A 19,019-nucleotide genomic window follows, 5' to 3' on the forward strand; every position below is an offset into this window, starting at 1 on the left:
CCTGGTAGCAAGCCATTATGGTTTGGGAGTAGATTTAATTTTTGTAAATAAACAAAATTATTCAGACCCAAGATAAGTGATCAAGTTCAATAAAAGTTTTTTTTTTTTTTTTTTTAAACTCATAGCAAAGTATATCTGTAGTAAAATCATGAAGCCCATCTTCTTGGTTTATAAACTGGCTTAGAAGTCTTTCAACTAAAGATTTATGGTGAACTGGGTATTATTTTAGGAGACATGCTTTCCTTGTTATCTAATTTCCTGTTAGTGTCTCCTTATCTTTCTGCTCTGTTGCCTGAGTTTCTTACTGAGTATTCAGAATGGCAGCAGCTTTCATAGAGTACTGTTAGGAAGCAGGATGAGAGCATATCAGGGAATTGCTTGTGTTCCTGGTTAGTCAGTAGAGATGTTGCTGCACGTATTCTTCAGGTTGGTGCATTGAGTTGAACTATCATTGTAATATTTAATTAGACGTTAAGATGCCGTACTAAATATTAAAATAACCTTTTATCTCTTGAATTTGTTTGACTTACACTAACTTAGACATTTTTAAAATCTAGCTGTTTTTGGAAAGGTGTGCAACGTTCTTACATGTTAGTTTATTTAAGCCCAGAGAGCAACACTTTCCTCATACTATACACGTTTATTATAATGAGAACCAATGAAGAAATAAGATTAATTGAATGTTAATTTACTTTCTTGGTATCTTTTCAGGAATGTACTAATTCCATATGTGTGATACTTGTTACGAGGACTTTTCCAAATTCATTTTTATTTCTGATAAAATTTATTTTTTACTTTTAGAATCGCTGTCACTATAATGTAATGTAAAATTATATTTGTAAAAGTGATTATTGGAGTGAGTGCAAGTTTTGTTTCTAAATCTGTGATAAATTGCTTTCCTCCTTTAGGAGGTGGAAAAGTATAGAGCTGTATATAATAAGCTTCGCTATGAACATACATTTCTCAAGTCAGAATTTGAACACCAGAAGGAAGAGTTTGCGCGTATTTTAGAAGAAGAAAAAATAAAATATCAATCAGAGGTAAGAGATTGATTATACAAGTTTATTCATTATTGTTCTAGTCAATACAATTTTGTGATTATATATTTTTTAAAATTTCAAATTATAGTTGATTGCGTAATTTCATTAATGATGGAGTATTTGTCATGATTTTTATCAGTTCTATATCAACAGTTTTCTTGTGAAAGTTCTGTTTTGGCTGTAGATTTTTAAAATTCTGTTTACCTTTTATTTTGTCCTAGCCAATGGAGATAGACAACTTTGGGGAGTTCTATGGTACAAAGTCTTTTGTCCTGTGTAGCCACAGAGACAGATTTCTCTCTGCAAGTATAGTTAGTGTGATTCCTTACTTAGCATTGTTCTCTCTGCTTCTTGGAACCAAACCACATTTAGGAAATCTCTAGCTGTCGTCTTGTGCACTTTGATATAAACAAGGGTTTTATACCTTAAAGTATTCCCATCAACTTCAATAAGTTGACTTTGTTTTTTCTGCCATTTGCAACTGGAGCATTCTTTCTGTGCTGCCTACATCATACATTCCTATTTTATCTCCATTGCTTTTGGCAGGCCTTTTACTTGTTTTTGTGGTTTGTCTCCTAGTTTTTTCCAAAATGGGGTTACTGTTTTTCATTCCTTGTGTTTCTTTTGGAATATTTTTTAAATGGAAAGAGAGAAATACCAATTTTATCCTGCCATATTCATAAGAAATAGGTTGGCATCTACAGTTATGTGATATATTCTGTTTATAAACATATCTACATTTTAAGTTTATTGCATTGTCTTTATTTGGAATTAAGAGTTAAAATATACTTAACCTTCCTTTACCAATTACTAAATATTTACAGAGTTGTAGTCATCTAATAAAAACTAAAACTGTGCTATTTGGATCAGACTGATTTATTCTTATTAGTGAGCAAAGTGCCATGCATGTTTGTTTCATCTGTAAGAAGCTGTATGAACCTTAGATCATTTGTGTCCATTGACAGTATAGTACCAGAACACTATAAATATTTATAATAGTTTTTTACATTAAAAAAAATAAAACATTTTATAGCTCTGAGTGCCTTATTCACATATTATGTCACTTCTATTACAATAGTCAGTGAGATGGGGCAGGACTGTCTTATTTTCTTTGATTGGTGGATTGAGAGAAGGTCTTTCTTTGGGGCCCAGGCTAGAATGCATTGGCACAATAGTAGCTCGCTATAACTTTTTATTTTAATTGTACTTCAGGTTCTGGGGTACATGTGCAAATCATGCAGGATTGTTGCCTAGGTACATACATGGCAAGGTGGTTTGCTGCCTCCATCCCACCGTCACCTATATCTGGCATTTCTCCCCATAACTTGAGCTCAGGTGATCCTCCTGCCTCAGGTCCCCAAGTAGCTAGGACCATGGGTGGTTACTACCATACGTGGCTAATAAAAAAGCCCAAAAAACAAAAAAACAAAAACCCAAACAAACAAAAAAACAAAAACTCTTGTAGAGATAGGGTCTTGCTATGTTGCCCAGGGTGACCTCAGACTATTGGCCTCAAGCGATACTCCTGCCTTGGCCTTCCAGAGTGCTGGAATTAGAAGCATAAGCTATTGTGGCCAGCCCTTATTTTCTTCATTTTAAATGAAGAAACTAAGGCACAGGATAAGTGAATTGTTCAAAGTCTCAGAGAATGTCGGCAGCCAGGTTGTAGTAGAACTGAGATGTACCAAGTCCCAGCTCACAGCATTTTTTGTTTGTTTTAGTCAGTTCCCTTACTGTTTTTATTTAATGCAATTATATTGGCATAAACCGTAACATTTAAAAAATGACCATTCTCTCCAGCTTCAGTTGAAGAGGGAGTGGGGGGGGCCATACATAGACTAAGCCCATCTTCAGTGTTGCACTCCTACACTTTGCACAAAGAAGAATTTATACTCTCCTACCCAGACCCTGAAACCCACAAACCAGTCTACCACTCATATCCCATAGGCGCTACACCTGGGTCTCGACAATGTGTGGTCAACACAAATCTTGGACCTTACTCATACTCATACAAAGGTGACCAGCAATTTGAAGTTGCCAGTCTGATTACAGGCCATCCAGCAACTGCAATTTTGTTATGTAGCCAGTTGATCATGTGATACAAAAGGTTTTGAATCTGTAATTATGATAGACATAAAGGAACTGCAAGTAAAAATTATCTTATGGAAAATAGGAATGATAAAGATTTTTAGCCTAAAATGAAGATTTGGTATATTGAGGAGAAAACACTAAAGTTTCATATATTGATGCTTTATTTTATACTTTCCTTTTAAAACCTAATGATGATATTTATCTAGTAAGGATTATTTATATTTTCTAGTTTCTGAGTTTTGTTGTTTTTCAAATAATGAAACCTGCATTTGAAATCTGATGACTGAAATCTATTTTTCACTAGTGAAAGCCTAACTGATATTCATTAACATTTTTAAGGGGTTGGTATAATCATTAATTTTTTTTTTTTTTTTTTTTTTTTTGAGATGGAGTCTTGCTTTGTCACAGAGGCTGAAGTGCAGTGGCATAATCAGGGCTTACTGCAGCTTCTGCCTCCTGGGTTCAAGCCATTCTCCTGCCTCAGTTTCCTGAGTAGCTGAGATTACAGGCGGGTGTCACCATGCCCAGCTAATTTTTGTATTTTTAGTAGAGATGGGGTTTCACCATATTGGCCAGGCTGGTCTCCAACTCCTGACCTCAAGTGATCCTCCCACTTCAACCTCCCAAAGTTTAGGGATTACAGGCATGAGCCACCATGCCTGGCCATCATTAATTTTCATATGTGATATTTTATGACAGTCTTAAGAATCTGAAGATAAACTGCTAGCTAAGAAGCCATAATTAGTAGAGGCTGAAAAATGAAGACTGAAGTTTTTTTTCATTTTACTTCCCAATTGATTATGTAGAAGCAGTATTCCTGAGTGGATAATTGTGGATTTACTTTTGTTCTATCACCTTCATACTTCATTTTTATATACAAAAACAGTAAAATCTGGTGAGGTGATTGTGGATCATGAAACAGCAAATACAGTTTCAGATATACAAACAACAAATGTAGTTTGAAAACTTTGAAGTAGAGCTGACTCTTGTCATCTTCCAATTTTACAATTTAAACTAGTGTAAAATGAATTCATGTAATAAAAAAATTGGATTTTCTTGGGTTAATTAGGACTTATACAGTACTTGTGCATTTTTACTTCTACAGATGAAAGTAACAATATTCTTTATTGTGTTCTCAGGGGAATACTTTAGGAAGATTTTTAAAGTTTTTCCTGAGAAGGACTGCGGGAATACACACGTCCCTCATGATATTCTAAACCAGGCATCCCCAAATTTTTTACACAGGGGGCCAGTTCACTGTCCCTCAGACCGTTGGAGGGCCGCCACATACTGTGCTCCTCTCACTGACCACCAATGAAAGAGGTGCCCCTTCCTGAAGTGCGGCAGGGGGTGGGTAAATGGCCTCAGGGGGCCGCATGCAGCCCGTGCCTGTTCTAAACTAAAAAGAATATATGAAATAATATGTGAAAGAACATACCTCATCTTATGAACAAATACAATATTGGCCAGGTGTGGTGCCTCACGTTTGTAATCCCAGTACTTTGGGAGGCTGAGGTGGTAGGATCACTTAAGGCTGGGAGTTCAAGACCAGCTGGGCAACATAGTAAGGCCTCATCTCTACAAAAGAAAAAAAAAATTAATTAGCTGAGTGTAGTAGTGTGCAGCTATAGACCCAGCTTCTCAGGAGGCTGAGATAAGAGGATTACTTGATCTCAGGAGTTCCAGGCTGTAGTGAGCTATGATTGTGCCACTGCACTGCAGCCTGTATAGCAGAGTGAGACCCCCATCTCAAAAAAGGAAAAAAAGGAAGAAAATAATGTCGGCTGAGTGCAGAGGCTCATGCCTGTGATCCCACTTTGGGAGTCCGAGGCGGGCAGATCACAAGGTCCAGAGATTGAGACCATCCTGGCTAACATGGTGAAACCCCATCTCTACTAAAAGTACAAAAAAATTAGTCAGGCATGGTGGCATGTGCCTGTAGTCCCAGCTACTCAGGAGTCTGAGGCAAGAGAATCACTTGAATCCAGGAGGTGGAGGTTGCAGTGAGCTGAGATCGTGCGCCACTGCACTGCAGTCTGGGTGACAAAGCAAGACTCTTTCTAAAAAAAAAAAAAAAAGACAATGTCACGTTTTTTCATGTGCCTGTAAGAACATACTAAGTCTGGGACTTCATACAAGTGAAATGCTGAAGATGTATATATAGTCATTATTCAAAAGTGGGACTATTTTCTATTTTGTTTTTATTATGTTATTAGGACTCATTCTGGAAATAGTAATGACAAACAATACAGAGTTGTAGGCACAGGTGATTATAATGGTAGACTGAGTGAAAGAACCAATGGTAATTCAGTGGAGACAATATTAAGATCTCAGGAGAGAGGGACAAGGAGCACTACATCATGAAACACCATCAGAGTGACAGTACATAATGACAAGTCACTGAGATTCTGCCATCATGCTTCTTAAATTGGCTGTGCCCTTCCTTGGCTTTATGGGTCAGGTGAGGAGCCAATGTTCCTATGACAAAAAGGAGAACTCCCCTGGTTCCTTGAAAATGCTGAGGTTTATTTCTTACAGTGCAGATAGCACAAAACTGCTCAAGTGCTTCTGATTTTTGGTGCTTGTCTTGATGTATATGTCAGTAGACATCATGAAACCTCTCGAAACACTTCATTTTTGCCTTGGCAGGTTCTGAAGGATCTAGAGTGTTGCTTTAGGCCTAGATGTCTCCTTTATCTAAATATTTCAAGTTCTCTGACCTACTTTCTTCAGACTACTCTGAACCACATCAAAATAGGCAAACGTCTCCAAATTAAAATGAAATAACCTCGCAGTTGGAATTCTCGGGATTGATTTTGAGAGCCGTTTAGAAGAGCTTTGTGAAATTTTATACATTAAAGATTTTATGCTAGAATGCAGTTTATAATATCTTAAAAACCAAACTTTTTACATTTAAAATTTAAAAATGTTTTAAATATTAATTTAGTGTTACTTTAGGAGCCAACTTTAGCATGCATCAGTGTTCTCGTCTATAAATCGTGGTAATAGTACCTAGCTCATGGAGTTGTGAGGATTTAATACATTAAAATATATAAAGTGCTTAGACAGTACCTGGCACATAGTGGATACTCCAGTTCGAGGGCTTCTGTCATTATAGAGTCTGATTTCCCCACCACATGGCCCTCCCAGCATTCTGACTACTTGACTTCCAGATTCTCTGTCCTCTGGCTTTTTTATATTAGTCACAGTTGGCTTTCTTTTACTATTTCCATGGCCAAAGTAACTCTTGTGGCCTGAGAAAGATATTTGCTTTATTGTCTCTGTTTTCTTTTTTTTCAGTCAAGTAACTCTTGTGGCCTGAGAAAGGTATTTGTTTTATTGTCTCAAATCTCTTTTGTTAGTCAGAGTAGAATTTTTTTTAAAAGACACTGAATGTCTCCTCATTCCCTGACAATTCCTGTATCCCATTTTCTAATCTTTCTATAACTATGTCTAGGGGCAGGTATGTAGTTCTAAGAACTGCCATCTCTCCGTGACGGTTTTCCTCTCACTAGAAGAAAAATGGGTAGAAGAAAAGGAGGCAATAACTTCTGAAATTAGATTAAAATATGAACTTTAAGTATGTAAGTAATTTAAGTGTTACTTTCTTTGTGTAAGGAATGATAAAATTTTTGTATAAAACATTCCATCATTTAGGAAAAATACAGTACATAAAAGGAAAAATAGGAAACAGTATAATAGTGGTTACTGTTTTCTTAAGGAATATAAAAAGTTAATGTAACAATTTAAAAACTAAGATCTGCGAACTTGAAACTTCATGTGCAAAATGTTTACCATAATGCTTGACACATAGTACATACTCAATTATCACTGTCATTTATACCTGACAGTTATTATCATGGTACCAATTAACATAATAAATATATAAGTACTTTTAAGTAGATATCAGATTTATAAATCAGAATTTAAAGACATTGAAAAAATTAAAGAAATAGGGGCAGGAGACACATTTACCTTTAATTTATTGAGAGAAACACTTTATATATAGTTTGCAAATTATTACATATTTATTTCATGGCCCCTCCCTCCCTCCTTCCCTCCTTTTCTGCTTTTCTCCTTTCCTCCTTAACTCCTCTCCTCCTTTCTTGCTGTCCTTCTTGTCTTACTCTGTTGCCCAGGCTGGAGTGTAGTGTCATGATCTCAGCTTACTGCAGCCTCTGCCTCCTAGGTTCAAGCGATTCTCCTGCCTCAGCCTCCCAAGTAGCTGGGACTATAGGTGTGCCATCACCATGCCCAGCTAATTTTTGCATTTTTAGTAGGAGTGGGGTTTCATCATCTTGGCCAGTCTGGTCTTGAACTCCTGACCTCAAGTGATCTACCCACCTCAGCCTCCCCAAGTACTGGGATTATAGATGTGAGCCACTGCACCCAGCCACATCATCTTTCAATTCAGCAAAATCACTATACTGTTATAAACAATCTTTTTACATATTTGTTTTCCATTAGTAATGTGTAGAATTTAAAAACAAAATGCACTTGTATTCAAAATGTAAAAAATGTGTTTTCATCAAAAGCGCAAATTAAAGTCAGTGTAAAAAATAAAATTTAAGTTTTCAAATTGTTTTCTTTGTTTTTTTGACTCTTTATAATACTTCATTCTACTTTTCTTTTTTAAAAAAATAATTTCGGGTTTTATTTTAGATTTAGGGGGTACATGTGTAGATTTGTTACATGGGCATATTGCATGATGCTGAGGCAGAGCTTTGGGGTTAGAAAGATTCTGTCACTAAGATACTGGGCATAGTACAGGTTTTCTGCTTGTTCTCCCTCATTCTCTCTGCTCTCTAGTAGTCCCCAGTTCTATTGTTCCCATCTTTATGTCCATATGTAGCCATTTTTTAGCTCCCACTTATAAGTGAGAACATGTGGTATTGGTATTTGGTTTTCTGTTTCTTTGTTAATTTGCTTTGGATAGTAGTCTCCAGCTGTATCTGTGTTTCTGCAAAGGACATGATTTCATTCATTTTTATGGCTGTGTAGTATTCCGTTGTGTATATGTACCACATTTTCTTTGTCCAGTTCACCATTGATGGGAACCTAGGTTGATTACATGTTTTTGCTATTGTAAATAGTGCTGCGATGTACATACAAGAGCATGTGTCTTTTTTATAGTATGATTTATTCTCCTTTGGGTATATACCCAGTAATGGGATTGCTGGGTCAAATTGTAGTTCTATTTTTAGTTTTTTGAGGAATCTCCAGATGCTTTCCACAGTGGCTGAACTAATTTACATTCCCATCAATAGTGTATAAGTGTTCCCTTTTCTCTGCAGCCTTGCTAGCATCTATTATTTTTTTCCCCCTTTTAGTAATAGCCATTCTGACTGGTGGGAGATGGTATCTTACTATGTTTTTGAATTTGCATTTCTCTGATTGTTAGTGACGTTGAGCATTGTTTTCATGTTTGTTGGCTGCTTATATGTCTTATTTTGAGAAGTGTTTGTTTATGTACTTTGCCCACTTTTTTATGGGTTTGTTTTTTCTTTGTTGAGTTATGTAAATTCCTTATAGATTCTTGATATTAGAACTTCGTCATATGCATACTTTGCAGATATTTTTTCCCATTCTGTGGGTTGTCTGTTTACTCTGTTGATAGTTTCTTTTACCAAACGAAAGCTCATTAGTTTAATTAGGTCCCAGTTATCAGTTTTTGTCTTTGTGGCAATTGCTTTAGAGCAGTGATCTTCAAAGTCTCTGGTGCTGTTTGACACCAGGGACTGGTTTCGTGAAAGACAATTATTTCATGAACCAGGGCTGGGAGAGGAATGGTTTCAGGATGAAATTGTTCCACCTTAGATCATCAGGCGTTAGGGTATTAAATTCTCATAAAGAACATGCAAACTAGATAACTCACATGTGCAGTTCACAATAGGGTTATGCTATGAGAATCAGTGCTGCCACTGATCTGACAGGAGGTAGAGCTCAGGCGGTAGTGGTTGCTGCTCACCTCCTGCTGTGTGGTCCCGTTCCTGACAGCCCATGGACTGGTACTGGTCCACAGCTGGGGCTTGGGACCCTTGCTTTAGAGGGTCATAAATTTAGTTACAAATGACTTGCCAAGGCTAATGTCCAGAGCGGTATTTCCTAGTTTATCCATGCGGTGCAGAGTAGAGATCCGGTTTCATTCCTTTGCATATGGGTAGCCAGTTTTCTTAACACCCATGATTAAATAGGAAGTCCTTTCCCCATTGCTTATTTTTGTCAACTTTGTCGAGCACCAGATAGTTGTAGTTATGCAGCTTTATTTCTGATTACTGTATTCTGTTCCATTTGGCTATATGTCTGTTTTTGTACCAGTACCTTTATATATACTTCAGAAATTAACTCAACAATGCTAGGAGTTAGATAATCACCTTCATTTTATAAATGAGAAGATGGAAACACTGAGAGACTGGCTCAAGGTCACATAGCTAGTATATGGTCAGGATTCAAATCTGAGTAGTCTGGGGGTTTCTGCTTCTGGCTATGATGGAATAGGGATGGAATTTACTTTAAGGCCTTAGCTGAAAACTGGGACAAAATATAGGAAACCGTGGTTTTCAGACACTGGAAAATAGGGAGCACAGGGCAGATCCAAGGGAAGAAAAACAAATCATATGAGCTCTATGATTGCCCCGTCTTAGGTTCTGGAGAGTGTTTCCAGGCCACAGTGTGGGGAGAAAAAACCTAAATTGAGCTTCTTGGTCTTTGAGTTAAGGAGTTGGAGTTCAGAATTTGTGAAGTCAAGGAAATTTAAATTTGAAAAGCAGAGTATTAGAGAGCTCCAGAGTTCTGCAGAGGGTAACTTTGCAGTATTGGTTAGTGCATGTGTGGAGGAAACAAGACCAGAGAAAGAAAATGATTTAGGTGGGACAGTCCTTAGAATTCACGTGTGACTGGGCAAAATTTATTTTTCCATTAGACAGAGTGAAAAGACACTCTAATGCATGGTACTTTTAAGTAGAAATCTCAGAAGAATTGTGCCTCAGTAGCAGGACCAAATTAGCTATAGACTACAAGCTATTCTGGTCTGGCAAATAAGAATAAAAGTAAGATTTGAAAAGATTAGTCTATTTCTAAGTACAGTCACGTGTTGCTTGATGACAGGAATATGTTCTGAGAAATGTGTCATTAGATTTTGTCATGCGCAAACATAGAATGTACATATATCCACCTAGATGGCACATTATGCCACACACCTAGCCTATATGGTACAGCCTATTACTTCTAAGCTACAAACCTGTACAGCATGTCACTGTACTGAATACTGTAGGCATTGTAACATAATGGTTAGTATTTGTGTACCTAAACATATCTAAACAAAGGAAAAGTTTAAACAGTAAAAATACAGTATTATACTCATGGGACCCCTGTCATATATGTGGACTGTTGTTGATTGAAACTTCGTTACGTGGCTCATGACTATATCTTAGCTGTGTTCCAGAAAAAAAGATTGAGAAATAGGGAAAACAAAGAATCTAGCTCTGAAAAAAATAACATAAAACGCACACTGTCTAACATCCAATCAGAAATGACTGGGCAATCCAGGTGGGTTCATTGGTGAATTCTATCAGACATTTAAGGGAAAATTTATGTTAATTCTGTATAATCTCTTCCAGAAGACAGAGTCAGAGGAAATGTCTCCTAACTCATTCTACAAGGCCAGCATTATCCTAATACCAAAACCAGACAAAGACATCTTTAGCTGGGTAATAATAAGGGCTCCTATTCTCTGCCATGGTGTCACTAGAGACAGTGTGGGAAGCTTGGGCTGTCAGCTGGCAGTAATGAGGTAGCCTGCTCTCATCCTGCTTGGATCATATCAGAGGAGTCCTAGTACAGGGTCAGGACTTTAACCATTACTCAACTGTGTGTTGCCAATGGAGGCCACATCTGGCCCTGTGGTATCAATGGAGGTAACATGAGGAGCAATAATAAATTATTCCTACACTTCCCATCCAGGGAGATGTCAGTTGAGGCCTAAAGGGGAGCCAGAACTCCCACCCGTGTTCATCATGGGTATTATGAAGAGCCCTCTGACTTTTGGGTATCAACAGAAGTAGAGTGGAGAATCTGGACTACTACCTCCTCCTGGCGGTAATAAAGCAGCAACACCACCCATCCCCTACAGCAATATCACAAAAAGCCAGCTAACAGAAACTTTGTATAAGATCTGGAGTCCCATAACTTAATTTTCCAAATGTCCAAGTTTCAATTGAAAATCACTTGTCACACCAAGAACTTGGAAGATCTGAAACTGATTGTAAAGCACTCCAATAGTTGCCAACACTGAGGTGCAGAGGTGTTAGAATTATTTGGCAAACATTTTAAAGCAGCCATGGTAAGAATGAGTCAATGAGCGATTACAAACATGGTTGAAACAAATTAAAAAAAATAGAATTAGCAAAGAAATAGAGAATAAAGAGCATAAAACTGGAAATTTTAAAATTGAGAAATAGAGCAACTAAATAAGAAAGCCTGAGTTGCCAGGCTCAACTGCAGAATGGAAGGGATAGAGGAAAAAATTAGTGAACTTAAAGGTAGAACATTAGAAATTACCCAATCTGAACAGGCTAGAGAAAAATAGGTTTAAAAAGCAAATAAACAGAGATCCCCAGTGTCCTGTGTGACTATAACAAAAGACCAAAGATTTCTGTCCTTGAAAGGAGAAAGAGGGCAAGATGAAAAGGTAATGAAAGAAATAATGACTGAAAACTTTGTAAGTTTGGTAAAGGCACAAATATGTAGCTTCAAGAAGCTGAACACATTCATACCAAGAGATACCATAGTCAGGTTTATAAAAAACTGTAGAAGAAAAGAACATCTTGAAAGCAGACCAAGAAATTTTATCTTACTCATTGGGAAAAACAATTAGAAAACTAGCTCATTTCTCATCAGAAACTGTAGAAGCCAGAAGGACATTTCAGCACATTATCAAGTGCTAAAAGATAAGTGTTGAAAAAACACACACTTTGAATGAAGAGACCTTCCAAACAGGCTTTGTGTAAGCAACACGGCTGTTTATTCACCCAGGTGCAGGTGGGCTAAGTCTGCAAAGGGCATTAGCAAAGGGCAGTGGGATGGGAGTTGGTTTTACAGGTTTGGGTAGTGTTTTGGGGGGCAGGGGTGTTGCAGAGTAAGTTCAGTTACAGTGGTTGGGGTTAGGGGCAAGGAGTATACAAGTTCAGTTACAATGGCAGGGTTGGGTGAGAGGTATTAACATTATCATTAAGAACAGATACGGTGGCAGGGTTGGGTGAGGGGCTTGTGGGAAGCTCTGCTGGGTAGTCAGGGACAATATCGAATGCAGGCAGGGGGTGGGAAACTTCAGCTGAGGCACGCAGGACTTCAGACTTTCAGCCTCCAGGCTTGCATATGGAGACCTGACATACCTGTCTTTTTATATGTAGAGAGAAAGAATTAGAGAAGAGGGGGTGATAACAGGTTTTAGAGGGTGAGGGCGAAGTTTCTCAAGGCTTCTTCCAGCGGGATTGGGGGTGGAGTGGAAACCTAAAAATTGGAAAGAATTTAGACTGCTGGGAGATTTTAGGGAAAAGGGTAATATTGTGGAGTTGTAGAAGGAGTATTTGTCGTATTGACTGATTGGTTATTGCTTATATACAATTTTGTAGGAATTGATAAATTAATTGGAAAAACAGGGTTTAAATAAGAAGGAGAAAGATGGTATTAGAGGAGGTTAACTGTGTGGCGGGAGAGCTTTTGTTTTTATGGTGTATGAGGAAGTGTGTGGTATCTGGAAGCAACCACTTACTTTTATTAACAAGATTGGGTTTGAGCAGAGAATGGGAGCCAGGTTAAGAGTGAAATATTAGCTCTGGAGGAAAACTGTAAACGGGCAACTTAAACAAAAGCAGGGCATGTAAAAGTAAATGAGTACGGTGAATTTGAGCACAGTTAGAAAATAATAGAAACAGACTTTACAGTGGTAAAAAGTGACATGCATACAGTAAAACTATGACCACATTAAGTCATAAGGAGCACCTTGACTTACAATGGAGTTACGTCCCAATAAACCCATCGTTAAGTTGAAAAACCATCCAAGTTCAACCACTGTAAGCTGGGGACCGTCAGTGTTAGGTCATTTTAAAAATCTACACTGTAAATCTGTTTTTTAATTCATGTATTCAGACCATTTACATTTATTATGATTATTGATATGTTAAGTCACTTTTGTTCTGCTTCTCCGTTTTTAGTTTTTCTGTTTTCTTTTTCTTGCCTTCCTGTTGGTTAATTAAACATTTTAGGATTCCATTTTATCTATATGTTTTGAATGTATCCCCTTGTATAGCTTTCTTAGTGGTTGTTCTAGTTATTATATTTATTAACTTATCATGGTCTACTAAATTTATTTTGTTACAAGTTTGAGTGATGTGAGAAACTTTACCTCCTTTTATATTCCTTTGCCCTTGCTCATTTATTACCTAAAATATTTTCTCCATCCATTCAGAACCACATCAGAGTTAAAATTTTTACTTCAACCACCAAACAAAATTTAGAAAATTCATGAGGCAAAGGGAAGTCTATTACATATACCCACAGTTTTGTTTACCATGTATCTTTATCATTCCTAATATTTTGAGTTTCCTTCTTTTCACTGTTTTCTTCCTGTTTAGACAAACTTCTCTTTTGCATAGGTCTACTGGCACAAAGTTGAAAAGTTGTAACTTGAACCATCACAAGTCAGGGTCCATATGCTGCGTTGCCAGTATAAAATGCATTTTTCACTTTTAATTAGTTTATTGTAATGTAATTGCATCATAAGTCAAGAACTGTATGGTGTCTGTAAGAAACTCTAAGTATAACAGTATAGGCAGTATAACAGTATAGGATATGAAAAAGGTATATCATGGAATCATTAATTAAAAATAGGAGTGGCAGTATTATCGGGTAGAGCAGACTTCAGGGCAAAGGAAATAGCAAAGAAAAATACCAGATTTATATATAGAAAGATTTTATAATGATAAAAGAGGTCAACCCAGCAAGAAGACACAGGAATGCTAAATGTATGTACACTAGAGGTGCAGAATGTGTGAAGTAAAAATTGATAGAACTCAAAGGAGAAATAGACAAATCTATAATTATAGTTGGTGACCTCATACCTCTCTCTCAACAATTGTTAGAACAATTAAAAAATCAGCAAGGATAAATAACCCAATAACACAGTCAACAAACAGAACCTAAATAACATTTATAAAACATGCCACCCAAGGAGAACACCCAGACATATTCTTTTGAAGTATTCACTGAATATATGTAAGTGCTCACTGAATGTATACAAGATAGACAATATCTTGGGCTGTAAAGTAAATCTCAACAAACTCTTACAACTTGAAAGCGTAATGAGTGAGTTCTCTGACCACAGTAGAATCAAACTAGAAATTAATAACAGAAAATAACAGGGAAATCTTCAAACACTTGGAAATGAAATGACATACTTCAAAAAATTTATGGGTCAAGGTGGAAATTTCAATGAAAGCATTTTAATGAGATGAGATTTCAAAAAATACATTGCATGAAAATGAAAATGCAGTGTATCAAAAATTTTAGGACACAGCTAAAGCAATGCCAAGAAAAATTTATAGCACTAAATGCATGCATTAGAAATGAGGGAACAAGTCAGTAATGTAAGCTCCCACCTCCACCTCCAGAAAAGAGTGTCAGAATAAAAGTGAAGCAAGCAGAAGGAGGGAAATAATAAACATAGCAGAAATTGAAAACGAAAATAATAGAGAAAATCAGTGAAACAAAGAACTGGTTCTTTGAAAAGATAATAAAATTGGCCAACTTCTAGCAAGACTGACAAGATAGAACATACAAATTTTACTTACCTCAGGAATTAAATAAAAAGTATCACTCATGATGACCTTGCAGACATCAGAAAGGAAATAAGAATCTTTTGAACAACTCTACTGTGGTGAATTTGACAATGCAGATGAAATGGATCAATTTCTTAAAAGGCACAAACTACCGCAGCTTATTTAATGAGAAATCAGCAGTTTCTATAGACTTGTAACTGTTAGGGAAATTGAATTCGTAATTTTAAAATTCCCAAAATGAATAGTTAACTAGAGAATTTTACCAGGTGTTTAAAGAAGAATTAATACCAATTCTACATAATGTCTTCCCAAAAAATGGAAGAGGAATGTTACCAATAGAGGAAGCTTGGTTAAGGATACCCAGGATCCCTCTATATTAATTCTTACAAGAATTCCTTTTGAACCTACCATTATCTGAAAAAGTTGAATTTTAAAATCAAGTAACTTGAAGAAAGGAATCTTATACAGAGGAACAAAGAGTGACAACAGATTTATTTTTAGAAGTAATACAACCAGAAGACAGTAGAGCAATATCTTTACTGAAAGAAAAAATAAACCTAGGCAGTTTGATTCTCTTACCCATATCCCTATGCTGTATTGTAAAGGTAATAAAAACAAAGATGGAGTAATTAGATAACACAACCTTTCCCTATTTTGTGCCTCGGAGAAGTGAAGTGCTGTCATTTTTTGAAAAGGAAATCATCACCATTCCTAGTTCCTAATCAGTTTCTGTTTAGTTTCCTTTACTTCAACAACTTTTTAAAAAGTAAAATTAGTTAACACATTGTCTTATCTGTCAAGTAAGTTTGTATTTTAGAGGTAACTGCAATACAGGAAGATTTAGATAAAGTTCATAAAAGTGAAATGTAAACAAAGCCCTTTGGAAATTTAGAGGAAAGACTGATCACACAAGAAATTGAGGACATCAAGGAAGATCACGTGAGTCTGATTGAGAATGGCGGAAAAGGAAAGAGCTGAGACTGTATCCAAGATCTGTGTCAAATGTCTGGGACACAAGTGGTGTTACGGCAGTGACTGAATGTAATAAACTCCGCATCAGCAGAGGTTTTGTGTTTATTTGCTTATCTGCCAGATTGTATCTTTACTACCTAAAACAGTATTGGGGAGTTAGTAAGTACTCAGTAAGTATTTGTTGCATGGATAAATAAATGAATAGCAAAATTAGAAGGCAGTTTTGGCTAGAATGATAGGTCTGATTTAGGAGTTATAAACATGGAATCTAATTCTCAGCTATCAGCTGTCATCCAGTCTCATGGCTTCAACTATCACTTTAGGTATCACGCAGATGCCTCTGAAAACGTGAAAAAAAAAACCCCAGTAATATAGGAAATATGCAGGTCAGGAACATTAGCTGTGTGAGCCCATGTGTAAAATGAGGACTATGAGAGAAATTATTGTTAATATTGATTTTACATGCAGAGCACTTAGCTCAGTATTTGATCCATAGTGAGTACTCAGTGAAGGGCCCCATTGTTTGAACCTGAGTTACACATTGACTACTGACCTAGATGAGCCATCATACTTCTAATATAGCACATTAAAACCATATTTAAGTTACCTTATGTAAAAGCTAAACAGTATCTTAAAGATCAGCTAGCCCAAGTTCTTCATTTAAACTGAGGACAAAGTGAAATATGACTTGTACATCACAAAGCTAGTTGAAGGGAAAAAAAAATACAGTGGATAAAAAGGTAATTAGGGACCAAACTAGGAGGTAATAGTCATTTATAAAGCATGGGAAGAAAAATAGGAGAGAAACACTAATTAGTTGAGCTTTTTAGGCCTTAACTCTAAATGCTACAGCTTCCTTCAAGGATAAATTTTATTCTCTGGAAAATAATATTTGTCTGCTGGATAGCTCTACCTATGTGTTTCATTGGCAGTTTAAATTCAGCATGTCCAAAACCAAATTGGAATCACTGTGTGTTAAAATTTAAAAAATTGTTAGAGTGTATCTAATTCAGTTTCCCATTTTACAGGTGTGGAGAACAGATCCTGCCCTGGGCTAGAGGTCTTATAGATTCATTGGTAGTGCTGTGATCAAAAAGTTGTTTCTTGGACCACTTTTGCCTAGGTTGCAGAGCATTTCTTTAGGTTTTTTTGAGGGGACCTTACAGTGAGCCTTTCAGAAAGTTCATCCTGGCTACAAACAACCCATGGTCTTGTTTTGAGCAGTGGTTTTCAACTTCTTTTTAAAAAACAAAAAACCTAGTTGAATCTTTTTCTTAAGTTGAATCATATGAAGAAACCCCCAAAAAGAGACTAAAAATAAAAGCCTCTGAATTTGGTGGTGGTGGTGTTAAGGGATAGATAGTTGGAGAGATCAGGAAAGGGTAAGAATGAGTTCTACCCTGATTGCTTGCGTCTGGTCCCCAGAGATGAGGAGCATATGAAATGCTTCAGAGGTTAGGAAACAGTTTAAAACCCAATGATTTGGACGCCTACAAAGTCCAGCAGTGATAGATGGCAAGAATGACAAGACCATTGGTGTGTCTGCTCTACAAGTTCCCCAGTGACTCTAACACCTGCCCTGGAGTAATGATTTTTCAATTCTTCTTGAATCTAAGAACTAAGAACTAGGCCATCATTACAATTAGGACTTAATAAACTCTCAGCTGTCATTTAGAAACTCTCATCAATCACATTTGCTTTTATGTATACAGACAGGCACTTTTTGTGTGAAATAAATTGCACTGACATAGATAATTTTATTAGTATAGACATAGCTCAAGAATTAGTCATGTGAGGAGAAAGCTTAGCCGTAGTCAGAGTTTTGGTCTTGCATGAACCCCTATAATGTTTTCATTAATTTTAAAATACTTGATGTATTTTTAATAATTATTTTTAAAGCATTCTAATTTTAAATTTTAGCCAGCAACTGATTAAACCCTGTGCTAGACACCACATGAAGATAGGGCGAAAACAGGAGACAGTCCTTGCCCTTACATTTGAGTCATACCAAGAACAGAAAGAAGGCAATAGTTAAAAATTTTTCCTTAGTACTTTGTTTCAGCACCTGAGCTTAGATTTTGTGCAATTTTTAATTTTACTGACTTGTAAAGCATGTTCATAACTGAAAATTTAATAATTTAACCTTGTATGCTTGCTTTCAAATTATTAGATTGCAAGACTGGAGGAAGATAAAGAAGAACTGCATAACCAGCTGCTTAATGTTGATCCCACAAGAGACAGCAAAAGAGTGGAGCAACTTACTCGAGAAAAAGTCTGTTTGTGTCAAAAATTAAAAGGTTTAGAGGCTGAAGTAGCAGAATTAAGGGCTGAAAAGGAGAATTCTGGCACTCAGGTAGAAAATGTCCAAAGAATACAGGTGCGGCAGTTGGCTGAGATGCAGGCTACAGTCAGGTCCCTGGAGGTAAGATTCTAATTACTTCCCAGTAGAGTATGGCATACTTTTTTAGAGTGCAGTTGACAAGTCTCTGATTTTTAGAGCATAAATGTATGCTTTTCAAGCTAATGCTGGCACATTTGTGTAATCCCAAGAGTATTTATTTTTGTAAAGAAGAAAGCTATTGATTCATAAGCAATAAATAGGCTACCACATTTACGAAGGGATATTTATTATTTTGGAGTCAAATCACATATCTGAAATGATGTAACTTGTATAATACCACATAGTAGAATATGCAAAATAAAAGTATATGTATTTGGTTTCTGAGACTAAGGTCATCTCAAACCAGAAAGAATAATTTCTTCCAAGATAGCACATTCCTTACACTGGGATTTGAGATCTTGAAATCATAAATCCTGTTTGAACAGAAATACCATATTGATATATCTTATGACAGCTTCTTATGAGAGTAGTAAAATTCAACATTAAAAATATACATGCCTTTACAGAATTATTTCCCTGGGTTCATTAGAGAAAGATAAGTCTTGGCAGACCAGACTGGTACTCCTAGAGGTATAGCCTTTTGGTAATTCTTGGTTTCCATTTTACTCAGATATACTTATTCTTCTTGTTCTTAGTGCCTAACTTGTAGCAAACATACGTGTTTAATTGTTTTGATTT

General features: G+C 36.5%; 1 protein-coding gene across 10 annotated transcripts in view; it reads left to right on the forward strand.

Annotated features, from left to right (window-relative positions):
• Positions 1–19,019, forward strand: part of CEP83 (centrosomal protein 83) — a 171,392-nt gene that overhangs the window by 78,052 nt on the left and 74,321 nt on the right. For all 10 annotated transcript variants that reach the window (XM_074402419.1, XM_010340166.3, XM_074402417.1 and 7 more), the window contains 2 exons: positions 909–1,040; positions 18,111–18,362. In XM_074402419.1, coding sequence (XP_074258520.1) covers positions 909–1,040; positions 18,111–18,362 — 384 coding nt within the window. The remainder of the gene's footprint in view (positions 1–908; positions 1,041–18,110; positions 18,363–19,019) is intronic.

The sequence above is a fragment of the Saimiri boliviensis genome, chromosome 7 (genome assembly GCF_048565385.1).
Source record: "Saimiri boliviensis isolate mSaiBol1 chromosome 7, mSaiBol1.pri, whole genome shotgun sequence".
NCBI classification, from domain to species: domain Eukaryota; kingdom Metazoa; phylum Chordata; class Mammalia; order Primates; family Cebidae; genus Saimiri; species Saimiri boliviensis.